Source organism: Puma concolor, chromosome A2, assembly GCF_028749965.1.
Source record: "Puma concolor isolate L17-30 chromosome A2, mPumCon1.1.hap2, whole genome shotgun sequence".
Classification (NCBI taxonomy): domain Eukaryota; kingdom Metazoa; phylum Chordata; class Mammalia; order Carnivora; family Felidae; genus Puma; species Puma concolor.
In genome coordinates, this window is record NC_141668.1 from 72,059,277 (window position 1) to 72,073,410 (window position 14,134).

At 40.5% G+C, this 14,134-nt stretch overlaps 1 protein-coding gene across 15 annotated transcripts in view; it reads right to left on the minus strand.

Annotated features, from left to right (window-relative positions):
- The window catches only part of PPP1R9A (protein phosphatase 1 regulatory subunit 9A), a 328,586-nt gene extending 319,341 nt beyond the window's left edge, over positions 1-9,245 (minus strand). For 11 of the 15 annotated variants that reach the window (XM_086696008.1, XM_086696001.1, XM_086695975.1 and 8 more), the window contains exons 1-2: positions 8,669-8,807; positions 5,310-6,920 (exon numbers count right to left, since the gene is read on the minus strand). In XM_086696008.1, the coding sequence (XP_086552134.1) occupies positions 5,310-6,701 (1,392 nt within the window). In that variant the 5' untranslated portion in view covers positions 6,702-6,920; positions 8,669-8,807. Of the gene's footprint in view, positions 1-5,309; positions 6,921-8,209; positions 8,536-8,668; positions 8,808-9,110 lie in introns of those variants that run through there. The other 4 variants (XM_086695954.1, XM_086695958.1, XM_086696017.1 and 1 more) reach the window with 4 other exon arrangements.
- Between the last annotated feature and the right edge of the window lie 4,889 nt (positions 9,246-14,134).

Below are 14,134 nucleotides of genomic sequence, written 5' to 3' on the forward strand. Positions count from 1 at the left end.
TATTTACCTAGTTATAAGCCACAGGTACAAGACATCAAAATTTTAAAGAAGTCCAACTTAAATATTATGACATCAAAGTTATCCAAATTAAAAAAAAAACTAAATAAGATGACAATCCTTATATTCTCTCTTGTTTATTAATTTGGGCTTCCAAAAAAAAGAAGAAAATGGAATTTCTGAGTCTATCAAGAACTGCTTTCTCCTGTTCTTTTATAATTAAAAACTTAGACCACACAAGAGTCTAGGATGTGACATTTTAATGACCCAAACTTTTTAGGAATCATAATCCACTCTGGTATCCAGAAACATCATGCACATTACTACTTTACACCTGTTTCAGCTGCAAAGAATATTACTTTACACAAACATCCACAGCAGATGGGTCTGGAAAGCAAATGTGTTAAATGGGCTTCCCCAACATTTTGTGACCGGCTCCTTTCAGAAGCCAAAAGACTGTACTTCACAATCAGATTCCAAAGAGTTCATCTGTTGACCAGCAGCCTCTGCACCCACTTGAGAATGCAGTCTCACCTGAGACCTAATGTTCTGTGAATCTGCTGTATTATTCAAGAATATTAAATTCTGTTATAAAGGTCAAGAAAATAAATGGGATGGATAAAACTCATAAGAAGTGATAGTCATTGATGGTAAGGAAGCTAATAGCTTATGAGGTAAAGGCAACACTCAAGAGACCCAATTAGGTATAGATAATAAAAGCCTATGAACTTCTAAAACAAAGGCAAAATTCATAAGATGTGTTAAAAATAGTTAAGTTAGTAAGCCATAAGACATCCCCAAATAGAAAATATGATGGAACAAACGAGAGGTTCACTTGTAGAAAGAAAGACATGGGAAGACTAAATCATCATCATTCTATCTCTGGACTGGCAGCTGTATCATCTCCATATGAGCCACCCACCGAGGACGCCCATCCTGGTCTTATTCCAGACCCACAGGTGCTTTACCCAAGAAACACAAATAAAACCAGGGAAACTGGCAAAACTACAGTTGTATGTAAGTGTACTTGTACCTACTCTCTTCTATAGAGCAAGAATTATCATGAGCCCAGAGTATTACTAGTACGTAGAGCCCTTACTCAAAAATCAACTCTGACCACACCCTCAATGGGAAGAGTGATGTGAAAGAGAGTCAGGACACATGAATACTGTGTACCCAGGCCTCCCATAGTGTGGTCCTTTCAACCTTTGCACCTTAAGTGTGCTAACTTACCCCACGGCTTTCCTCTTGCTACTGGCTGTGTGTTTGAAACTGTGTGATTCAAACTTTTAATTTGGTTGCTGAGCCTGTCAATTCCACAACCTGTAGGAATGCTGGTAGTGTACTTGGAGGCTAACCATTGCATCCAGATAATTTCCCACAAAATACCTACTGAATCGGAAATCTGCATTTTAAAAGATCCCCAGGTGATTTATAAGCATATTAAAGTTTAAGAGCACCGAGGGAGACTATCTGAAGAAAGAAAAAGACAGAAATGTGGATCTCAGCATTACATCCTGAACAGTATCCTGAATATAAAGTCTCATATATGCCCTGTGTACCAACTCAGAGTTCCAGAAGAGATAGAGAATGCTGAGACCCACTTTCAACAAGTATCATGTAAGGTTTAGAGAAGCAATACTGCCCTTGGTGATTCTCCTTTGAATCTCAGCTCTGTAAAGCTCCAAACAGTTTGAGAAAACACTCAGAAAAGTACAGCGCAATATATCTTACACTATCATTAACCCTATAATCTCCCTCTTGCTGTAAACTAGGAAAATAACCTTTTTCATCTCTGCTGTGTTTCAAGAACACCTATCCAAAGGACAAAAGGCTACCGGAAACAGAGAAAGGGTTAGGACTTCCTTAAGAAGGTTGCAGTGACCTAAGAAAGAATATCAAAGAACAGTTGAGCAGAATAGCCTGAGAAGCGTCCTTAATGGGCTATACATTTCATCTACCAGCACTCGCTGACCTGATCAGCTCCAGTCATTTTATGCATTTATTACATTTTATTGTATATTGCATTGTTCCTGACACATAGTAAGGGCTCAGTAAATGTTCTGAAATAATGGGGCGGGGGGGCAAACAATGAAAAATGTCACCTTTTCTATCCTGGATTCATTTAAAGCAAATTCAATGAATTGGATCTCTTGGTTTTGAGAAATTCCTGAGAATGAAGGCATAATTCCACATCTCAAATTAGCATGGTTCATAACACTCTCATTCCATATCTCAAACTTGGATTTTATATTTTCCATTATTAATCCCATTTTTGACACTATGAAACACATCAACCAATCCATTAAGAAACAATGCATTTCTAAATTTCACCAACAATTATTTATAAGTAATATGCTACACAGGGAAGATCAGCTATTACTCTGATGTTTTTCTAGGTCAGATTTAAGGTATCTTGGGAAAATACAGACTCAAGGCATCTAGAGAAGAATTGAAATAAAAACCGAGGACATGATCACACATACAAAGATCATAAACAAGACGTAAAACAAAAGTCTGAAAGTGTTGAGAAATTCTACCCTGGTGAAGACTTAAGATGAGACTATCAGGAAAAGAATATAAAAGTTCCAAAGATCATTTTTGTAAGGAATATGTCCACTTTTTGTTGCTAAAAGAGGAAGTATGTTTAAATTTCAAAGGAAAAAGATTTAAGTTGGAAATCAGAATCTACCATCCCATAAGTGAATCTTTATAAAAAGAATAAGGAAACATACATAGGGAATGGCTCAGCATTTTCTCCCTTCCAAATGGTCTATCAAATCCTGTTCAGTCCATGCATTTAGCACAGCCAAGGACAGCTAAAGTCCTCATAGGACATTAGACATTTCAGCACAGGTTTTCAGACTGTTATGTGGGTTTTAAATATCAAGTTTAAGAATTGACTCCACCAGCTCACATAAGAGAGAGGTAACATTACAGATTTGTGTGTCTTCTGCAGCTAACAGCATGAAAACAGACACATGACAAGCCTTCAATAAATACTTATTGAATTTAATTATTACCACCCTCTGAGGCAAAAATCTTAATTGGAGAATAATCTAAACTCTACCATCACCACCACCAGTAGAAAAGTAGCTCTCAAAATTCCCAAGTGAATCCACTCACATGCTAAACAATCAGAACAACAACAAAGAGCAATTGTCTTATTCATTACAAAGGACTAAGAATGAATCTTTTGTTTGCAAACTTAATCCACTCCAACTAGTACTGTTAACTGCCCACTAAAACGCAGTGCATTATTTTTGTTTCACAAACTTTAATCTTGATCTATGTTCTTGATAAAATGTGTTAAACTTTTATGCATGTAATCTATTTCATTCTTTGTTGTATGAAATACAGTTTCTTTATTACGTGACAGTTAAGAGGCAAAATGCTTTTTTTATAAGCAATAGTAGGAGGGAAAAAATCACTTGAATTTCAGAATATCATACCCCAAACCTGATTTGTTCACATATAAACAGCCATATTTCAAAGAGAAATCCTTTAAAATTCATTACATCTATTACTGTGCAGTTACGTTTGGGGCAGCACAGGACCCAAATACAAGGCTGGTGCCCCTTTTGGTTGAGTAGGTAGTGCTGGACTTGATAAATTTTCATAAGCTGCTATCCCCATTAGGGAGTTAGTCACTGGTTTTAACAAACTCCTTGAAGAGTTCATTTCAGTTATTCCTGCCTTGCTCAATGTGAAACAATTTAATCTTATTGCTTTCTTCCTAAGGGGTAAAAAGATGATGTTCAAAGGAGAACACTTGGGAAGGAAACACGCATGGTGAAATTTTGGAGCTCTCTGGTTAGGCCTGAGGGAAAGACACCTCTAAAGAGAGAGCCTAGAATTGGGGGGGGGAGGGGGAGTAGGGGAGAGGCTCACAATGGAAAGTGGAAAAGCACAGCCAAGAAACTTGGCTTACTCTGAAACCACACTATATTAGTTATTTTATAACACATCTACAGTTATTTTAAACATAGCTTAACTTGACATGGCCCATTCTGTCCCAGAGCTTTTGTCTTACACTAATGACATGAAAGTTTGCCTGCTAACATCCATAAATAATTTCACAGGTTATCACTTTATTTCAAAATAGTATTTCATAATTAAGACAAAGTCAAATTTCTCTTTGCTTTGTAAATCTACAGACCTTACAGCCTTATATGGAAGTTTCATAAGGTGGAAATAACAACAGACAGTGATTTTAGATTCTTTTAAAAGATACCGTATCAAATTCCAAATCTATGACACATACATATTGGATAAGCTAGAAGTCCCTAGGAAGTGGTTTCAGACTACACATTCTACCACCACAACCTTCCAGATTCCCCTAGGAGGGCATGCCACAATCTTAGGACAGAGCTGGTGCGCAAGTACACGTTGAAAAACCACTCCAAGGAGACTGTGATATTCAACCCACTACCTCCTGCCCCTATTGCCGTTATCAGCTAATAATGTTTCACTACCCGCTACTGATGTACATTGTGCTATTTCTTCTATACCGAATGTTAACTAAGTGAAGTCATTAGAATAGAGAATCTGATTTCAACTGGCATTTATTCAGTTTTTAAGAGGTAAAAATATATCCCGGAATGACAAATCAATTTAATTTCCTTTCATAAAATTTCATTTCAGTGCTACATCACAAATCCTGAACTCAAAGCTACTTACAGTCATAGCTTTCCAATTAAAGCATTTAAGTCCGCTAATATATTTCCATGAATCAAACTTTCACTACCAAGTAGCAGTACAAAAAAAGAGATAAGTTTCAACATTCCTCACAATCCACTTACACTCAAGTAAGAGATAACTCAGATGTTTTAAGCAAGTAAATAAGACTATTATTTCAAGGTCACCATAACTCTCCCATTGTACATTATACCTCATATCCTAGAGTGTTCGGATTCAGGAAATTTTCTCACTTCTGGCTAATTTTAGGTAAAATCAGTTAAAGAGGTAATTCTGTTTCAAACTAACCCTCCTGGTTTTCAGTGTACGTGTCATTCATACTCCAGTCCATTGGAATGTATCTCACAATCCCCAAACTTCTTCAACTTTACTCTTAGCCAATACTGGTTTATGCAACCATAAAGCATATTAAGGAAATATGTGGATCTCTCCCAAACTTTTAAAATCACCTGACAACACGGGTATCTTAACAACCTCGAAATCCTTAGGGCTGTCAAATCTATGCTGCAAACATTTAGGCCCAAATATTAAAAAAAAAAAAAAAAAACAAGACAAAACCAAACACAAACAAACTTAGGAAAAACTTCAAAACCAAACTGAGAAAACATACTTACCTTAATTGGAGCACTACTAAACTTAATTTTCCTATTTGCTGGGATGTCTTCTTCTTCTGGCAATCCAACAATTTCCGAGTACTCCATATCTGGTTGATAGTAATTGTTTTCATCACTATCTTCCTGCTCATCCTGTTCAGTGCCTGTCTCTCCCCAGTCTGAATTATACCTGGATCTTACCCTATACACATTATAGTCACTGTGCATGTAAACATGGGAACTCTCAAAATTATTTGAATCTTCGGGTACTTCCTTTCCACAACTGGATCCAGGAGCATCAGCAGAGGTAAAATCACCACCTGCAAGTTCTTTCTTCTGATGCATTGCTGCCTCACTCCCAACTAAATTAGCTTCGGCATCTTCTAAAGGTTCGTTTTGTGGTGAAAGGATTTCAGACTCTGGCATCGCCTTATTTGCAGCACAAGGTTCCTCAGGAAGATCTCTGTCAATTCTGTCAGGAGTCTCTTGGTTAGATGTGGAGTCCTCGGCTTCCTTGCTCTGCTGTGTTTCTTCACCAAGCACTGAAGCTAGAGAGGTACTTTTCGAAGCCACTTCTGGTACTGGACTTGTATTACTCTTCTGAGCATCCTCTGCATCATCACCGTGTTTGCTTGGAGGAGACCAAGAATCTGAATCCTTAAGGTGACCAAAGGTGTCAAGATTTGTAACAGTAACAGATGGTAGATTCAGGGGATAATGCCCAGTCACTGAGTATTCGTTTTCAGGCTTCTCAGAAACCATGGCACCGGGGGAATCAGTGTTCTCAAATACTGCACTCAGTTGACTCACAGTTGGGGAAACAGCCTCCGTCCGGGAGCTAAGGCTGTCCAAGGAATCAGTACTGCCTCTGTTGGACTTGGAGCCACCCCATTCGTCCTGAGGTTCATTCCCTCCAGCTTTCTCTTTCTTTGGGGAATAGCGGCTGTTTTGTCCTGACTCATGCACACTTCTCTCAAACATCTTCCGAGTTTCTGTGAACTTAGAATATGAAGGGCCATCGTACATTGTGTCAAATCTACTAATTCGTTCTGAAACAGAGGACTCCAACTTAACAACTGAGCCATCTGTTTTTTCCAGGAATTCTTTGGGCCTCATTCTTCTCTGTGGAGATGAAGGTCCACCTTTCCCCCTTGTTTTGGCAATGACCGCAGCATTTTCACTGGGTTCCATACCCATCTGCATAAATAGATTTTTAATTCTGTTGACATTGGAGCCATATTTCCTCCCCCTGCTCTGCTGGGAGCCCTCACCTTCTTTTGTTTTTTGTTCCCCATCTGACTTGGGTTTGTCAAAGGTACTTTTCAGTGCCTGGAACTCAGTTCTATATGCATTCCTGTGAGGAGAGGCACTTCTGAGAGTGGTTCGTTCACCTGAAGACTCGGTTTTCAACATTTTTACTTCAGGGGTGAAAAGCCAATGTTCATAATGACCAGGAAAACACAAACAAAAAAACAAAACACCTCTCTTCTCTAATCAAGAGAGTATTTGGTCAAGAAAAAGTACCTCTCAAATGGCATACTGTATCAGTGATCCTCCCAACAGGTGTATTAGGAAATTATTCAGTCAAGAGTTACACAAAATGGCTTTTTCAAAGCAAGACTAGAGGTTCATCTGTAATAGAAAAGAATGAATTTCTGCATTCATTTACTTATTTGAAAATTTACGTTTAGTCAACCAAGAATACACTTTTCAAAGTGACTCAGTCATATATCAAACAGAAAAAAAAATTACTTATTGAAATGGTCATTTAAAAGCCAAGAATTTAAAAGTTATAACTCTGATTGGTCCTTGGTAACAAAAATGTTTCAATTTGGAGGTCCCTACCGAAATCACGCACTAATACACACACGAGTTACACATAAGCACACTACTTTAGCCTAAGTTTTGGTTGCTTTTGTGAATGGTCTTAAAAAAAAAAAAAAAAAAACAGCAGTCCCTAGATCTTTAAGATACCATCAAACTGTCCAGGAAAAAAAAAAAAAAAAAAAAAACGAATTTCATTTGGGATGCTCCACATCAGGTAGAATTTAATCTTTCTGGGTAAGCACAATTCAAAGTTTGGATTCTATGTTTACAAAGTCCATAATATGCCTACAGAGGCTTATTTCACTCTTTCTGGTCCAATATTCTGATTTGCAGCATCCCCAAAACAACATTAGTACATTTCAGACCAAAACAAGCAGAAGAAAGTTCTCACATGAAAGTAACTTTCACTCTAAGTTCAGTTACATCTAATATTGGGAAGTTTCCTAAGAGTGGATAGTATTCATTATAGAGTGAGGTGTAGAATATCATGGGAATAAATGTAGGAGAACGTGACGATCAGAAAGCAAACATAACATGAAACCTCTTCTCATAACCCTGATTTGTTTATTCCTACTTGCCTCTAACTTCCTACAAGCTCAAAATGCAACGCAATGCATGCTTGCTGGTCTCCACTAGCCCACAGCTGGATTTTATATCAATATGCCAGTAATCAAATACTTCAAGAGCTGCCGAGGCGCAGACAATGTCGTGCTAAAGATTTTTCATTTTGTTTTGCTTTGTTTTGTCTTTTAATATTAGGCCGAGCCATATCACCCTCACGCACAATCAGCTGAGGAAGCACACACTTTCACTGAAACCGCCTCCAAACTCGGCTCCTGGCCCAGCACGCATGCATGGCCCATGCAGACAAACAAGAAAGGCTTGAGAGTGTGGTGCCTGTTTTTTGGTAAAGCATCGACAATCTCCTTGTACCCTGACATTTGTTTAAGCCTTACACACCCTCCCCCCCCCTACACATACACCCCACTCCCTCCCCGGCCAATTCGAACCCGAGGGGGCGGGGGCGGGGGAGATGAGGCCGCCGGGGGACTCAAAACCTGCCCTCACAAAAGACAAACATAAATAACACCAACTTGAGAGGCAGCCGGTTCCCAAGCCTGGTTCGGGACGCAATCCCTCGGCCCCGGGGCAGGGCCGGGAGAGCAGGTGACGCCAAGCGCTATGGTAGGAGGTCGCAGTCTAGCTTTGTGCCAAAAAGCACCTGAAGTCCTAACACATTGGCTGCGGCTCCCGGCGGCTGCCAGGCGGATCCCAGTGTGGCACCGAGAGAGCCGAGCTCCTTGGCCACATTAAAAAAAGAAAAAGAAAAAAAAAATTACAGGGTAATGATAATAAATCCCTTTGTTTTTCCTCCCAATGTGCCAGGAAACAATAGATCCCACTGATAATGCCTCCGATCCTCAACCTATCGCTCCCCAACCACAACCCACCCCCACCCCCAGCCTGCAACTCAGCCTTTGTACATCCCGATTTTTTTCCTCTCCATCTCCACCCTCCCCAACTCCTCGCCCCGCGCACAGCCTCCCCCTTACCCGAGCGGGAGCCGCCGCCGGCGGGGAGGGTCGGACGGCCGCGGCTCCCACCCCCTCCTCAGAGGCGCCCCCCGCCCCACTGTGGCCGCGGCTCTATCCGCGCCGGCCCGCACGGCGCCCCTCCACCCGCCGCTCACGGCGCAGCGCGGAGGGCGGCTGCGGCGGCCGCTTCCACTCGCGCCGCGGCCCCCACGCGCGCCCTGCCCGCGGCGGGCGGCCCCGGGAGGCGCGCTGCGCTCCCCAACGCCATTGCGGGCGGGCGGCGGCCCGGGCCGCGACACGCTCGCCCACTCGGGCCGGCCCGGGGAGGGGTTCGGGGCGCGGAAGGGGCTTGGCCCACGTGCGGTCACCCGCTGCGGGCCGTTTGGGCCGCCCGGGAGCCAGGGTGTAGTGGGAGAGAGGCCGCGGGGGTGAGGAAGGCCCAGGGTAACAGGTGCCTCACCTCGGCTGATGGGATTAACTCTAGGGCCGCAGAGAGAGGGAGCCCGGCAGCAAAATCCCAGGAGAGGGAGAGAGAGGGAGCCTCTGGCGGCCAACCGAGGGCGAAAAGCACCGGCCCGAGGCGAGGCCGCCCCACCCCCTCGGCCGTGGGCTAGGGGCCTCCCCGGCCTAGGGCAAGGCCTGCCCTTCTGGGGCCCGTCCGCCTTTCTGCTACCGGGGTTGGTTCGGCAGAAACTGGGCTCTTGGTCCGCTTGCTACTGGGCCTGCACAAAGTATGCAGTTAACTTCATGACCCCAGGGCATCTAAAACCCCAGGCTACTCTCCAGGCCGGTTTGGCCCACACCTAGGCCGCCTTGCTGGCGTAACACCCACCTTGACCTCAAATCTCCATTGTTAAAAGGAAAAGGATTAGGAGGTCTTCTGACTTGCTCAGCCCCACCCTCCTCTTTTATAAATGCTCAGTGCCCACTCCTACCTCCTCCCTAAAAAGATACCCCAAGTGTCTTTTTTGCGGCAATGTTTATGAAACTGATCATGTCTGTCAATGTAGATCTTTAAGCCAATCCTCCAAAAACTCCATAGAGTAAAAACGACTAAAGGACAAGTTTTCAAGAGGGTAAACCATAACTCTCATAGAAATATAAAATGAAAGTGTGTCCAAAATGCCATTTGGCACATTAATTAGGGAGGGAATCGCAAGATACTACAACCCATTCAAACAAGGATGTGGAAAAGAGACCGTTAGGGACAAACAGCAAAGAGAGAAGACTGGTTAATATTCTATAAGGCACAAAAAATTAATGTTTTGAATTATCTGTTCTACAGGGCAGTAATCAATTGTATCTCTAAACAAAATAATTTTGCATTCCTATAGATAAGAACATTTACATTACCATAAGTTTCTACAACCTACAGAATAGTAAAATGGCTTTGTCGAAGGCCAAAGGTGCAGACCAAAGGTGTAGAACCAAAAACTCAAAGTCCCGTAGATAACATCCAGCCTTCCATTGAAAGGACACCTAGTGATATTCGCCCATTTCAAAGTCTTACACCAGTTTTCCCAACAGAACTGTTATTATCTGCATTTTCCGGATGGGAAAACTGAGGTTTAGGTTTTATAACTTACCCACAAGTTTATCAACTAGTAAATAATTAAAGTCTGATAAGAACTCCAGCAAGTCTGTATACAGAATCTCTACTCTGGGGGCAAAATCTCTTGCTTAATTTCAAAAGGCCTTTGTAGCTACTCAATTCTATGTATCTTTCATTTTGAACAGTGAAATTTTTTCAAGTTTCACCAAATTCTGGGTGCTTTCCCAAGAAATTGGCACTCTCTGTCTACAAGTGGATGTCACTTCTATAAGCATAAACAGATGTAGCAGGCAACGTGAGGGGGCTGTGGTTCTAGTCTCCACTTTTGGAAAGAACATTTGTGCTGTCTGGGATAATTTAGTGGAAAAGTTCCTGTCACTTATTTGCAGTATGGAAACCATGTTTTTTAGGAGAATAACCTAAATAAATGCAAGAACCTAATCACTGAGTTCTGTCTGTAGAAGAGGGGGCAGAGTTGGCAATAAAATCAGTCTTACACCTCTTTGCAAAAAGATGATTCATACAGAAAAGCAGCCTAAAGAATTTGGTTGCTTTGGGTTTCTTTCTTTCTTTCTTTTTTTTTTTTTTTTCATGTGAACCTTCTGGAAAAATTCATAATACTGAAGGAATGAATGACAGTTTTTAAAACATCATGCTGATAATTTTAAGATTTCTGGATTGCCCATAATCTATTTTACATTTCTAACACATTTCTGAATGTTTCAAGGGTCTACTAGCTCAGTACTAATCCAATAAATGTGGCTATTTAAATTAACTAAAATTAAATACAATTAAAAATTCAGTTTCTTAGTCCCACTAGTCACATTTGAAGGACTCAGTAGCTATAAGTGGTTAGTGACTACCACGTTAGATGGTGTAGATACAGAACATTTCCATTACAGAAATGTCTTTCAGACAGCGCTATCCTGGACAACATTTGTATTTCTATAAATTAGAAAAGATATACTGACTTTATAAGGGTTATAATGTTCAATAGATCATTAGTGTATTGAGGATTCAAGGTCATAAATTTTGTATGTTCCAATTGGAAAGGGGCTGGAGGAGTATTAGGGTGTAAAAGATGATATTTAGTATTGATATGTGAGATATACAAAGTACACTTTGGAGGGGGAGTGATTTTCACATATAATTTCTTTCATAAATCCTGAAGAATATTGTGAGCTATTATTCTTATTTCCTTTGTAACGAGTAACACCATGACTAGTAAAAATGGGCCATAAGATTTGTCAATAAAAGTACAAAATGTGGGATGCCTGCATGGCTCAGTCAATAGAGCATGCAACTCTTGATCTCAGGGTTAGGAGTTAAGCCCCATGTTGGGCATAGAACCTACTTAAAAAATATTTTAATTAAAAAAATTAATTTAATTTAAATTAATTAATTTTTTTAGAAAGTTTAAGTATAAAATGTATTTTATGTTGCTTCAGGGGTTTCCTCAATGTATTCTTTAAGTTTTCATAATGGGTACTCTGAGTAACTGGTCAAATATTAAATTATTCATGTGTGTAAGTGAAACATCGGGTGCAGTTATAAAATTAAGCCTAAATCAAGCCTGAATCAAATGTTAAGACTAGGTTAAATTAAGCTAAACCGGAAGACTGCCTATCACTCCTTAAAGCAGGAAGGCCCTGGGCTAATTTGTATGTTAACAGAGGGTCACAGAGAGAAAAGAATAGAACAAAGTTAAGGTGTCTACAGTTTCTTTATGGAATAGGCAAAGTAATGGAAGAGCAATTTGTATAGGTAAGTTTACACATAACTTTAGCATAAAAGGATATTTTACTTTTACTACTGTTTCTTTACCAATACTAATAAGAAAAATGTGTTCAGAGGTGCCTGGGTGGCTCAGTAGGTTAAGCGTCTGACCCTGATTTCAGTGCAGGTCAAGATCTCAAGGTTTGTGAATTCGAGCCCCACCTCGGGCTTTGTGCTGACAGCATGAGGAGCCTGCGTGGAATTCTGTCTCTCCTCTCTCTGGCCCTCCCGGCCATCACCACCATCTGACCCCTTGTGCTCTCATTCTCATGTAAGTTCTCTCTCAAAATAAATACACTTAAAAAAAAAAAGAAAGAAAGAAAGATAGTGTTGATAGTAATGAAATAATGAAACAACTTTTTTACCAGAAGTTTATAACTGCTTATTTCACATTTGCAAATATCAGGGTGCTTTGTCCCCTTCAGATGTAAATGTTGGTATTCAGTTATCTTAAAGGTCCACCATTTAAAATAACCATGTACTGTATTTTTTCTTTATTTTTTTTAATGTTTATTTTTGAGAGAGAAAGAGAGGTGCACAAGCAGGGGAGGGGCAGAGAGAGAGGGAGACAGAGGCTCCAAGCAGGCCCCACGCACAGAGCAGGTCATGGGCTCAAACCCAGAACCCTAAAATCAGGACCTGAGCCAATGAGCCACCCAGGCGCCTCTATCTTCAAGTAAGTATTTCAGTCTTTTGATATGTCACACAAAATCCACTGTAGAGGTGAAATATTATTTCTGTAAAATAGTGAGAGTCTTCAGGCTTACGTTCAGAATACATCAGAGGTCTCTATGATCAGTCTGATTTTATGATACTAACTATAAAATTAAGCTTAAATCAATAAATTTTCTATCTAGAAGGTGTCATTGCTTCCTAGATAAAGTGATAATGATTCAGCATTGCTTTCTACCTACATTCATGGCTTGAGCATGCCATTGAAAATTTATACCATTATTTTGATCCATTTCTCATTCTATAATACATCCACTATCTTGGCTTTTCAGCCTAAAAGTAGGCTCGTGGTAGGTTTGGCTACTTACTTTTATTTGCTACAAGTAATAAACCATAGAACTTCTTGGGATTCCTATTAATACCTTAGTTCTACAAATAAAGCATAATAGATTTACACAATGTGATTAGGCCGAAGTGATGCATCTTCTCTTTTTTCCCTTTTTTTACTTTACGGTTGCCCACACAAAACACAGTAAACCAAGAGTTTTATTGGACTCTACATTGGTAAGATGATTTCATTACTGTCACTGCTTCTAAGCTTGAAACAATAGCTATTCCAATCATTCTTCTCAGTTTTCAGTTTTATAATGGTATAAAATGCATGTTAAAAACAAATGTGAGGTATTTATCTATTTCTACAGAAGCCCATTTTACTTTCAGCAGATTAGCCCCTCTGGCAGAAGGATTCTGGTGGTGGTACTCTATCTGCCAATCCTCCACCCACAGGGTGCACCTGAACTCTGGCATCCATGGGATTGACGTGTTGTCTACTCTGCCTCAGAATAACTTTATATTTCAAGACAGAAACAAAAAGGGAGAAGCAAAGTAATCCTTCACTGAAAGAAGTTAGCAAAGTGTCAAATTGAAATTCAAATTGAAAACATTTTACTGGAATTCATATTCACTATTCTTTTACCTTAGAAATGCTAAGCGAATTTCTCAAGCCATATGATAGCATAGCTCTTTGCACACAACTGTTGGAGGAAATAGTTGTCCCAAACACTCTTATTGTAAAATATGGAGAAAGGAAACGAAGAATAACAAAGGTGTGTCAGTAGCTTCTCTATTCCATGGCATTAGTCTTGGTGAATTAATTATTAAAGTAAGTAAAGTTTGTTTACAATTAAGCAGGAAATTTCTCTGACTTTATTTCCATTTCCAGTCTAGTTCTTTTTTTTTTTTTTTTAAATTTTTTTTTCAATGTTTATTTATTTTTTTTGGGACAGAGAGAGACAGAGCATGAACGGGGGAGGGTCAGAGAGAGAGGGAGACACAGAATCGGAAACAGGCTCCAGGCTCCGAGCCATCAGCCCAGAGCCTGACGCGGGGCTCGAACTCACGGACCGCAAGATCGTGACCTGGCTGAAGTCGGACGCTTAACCGACTGCGCCACCCAGGCGCCCCTCCAGTCTAGTTCTTGTAAC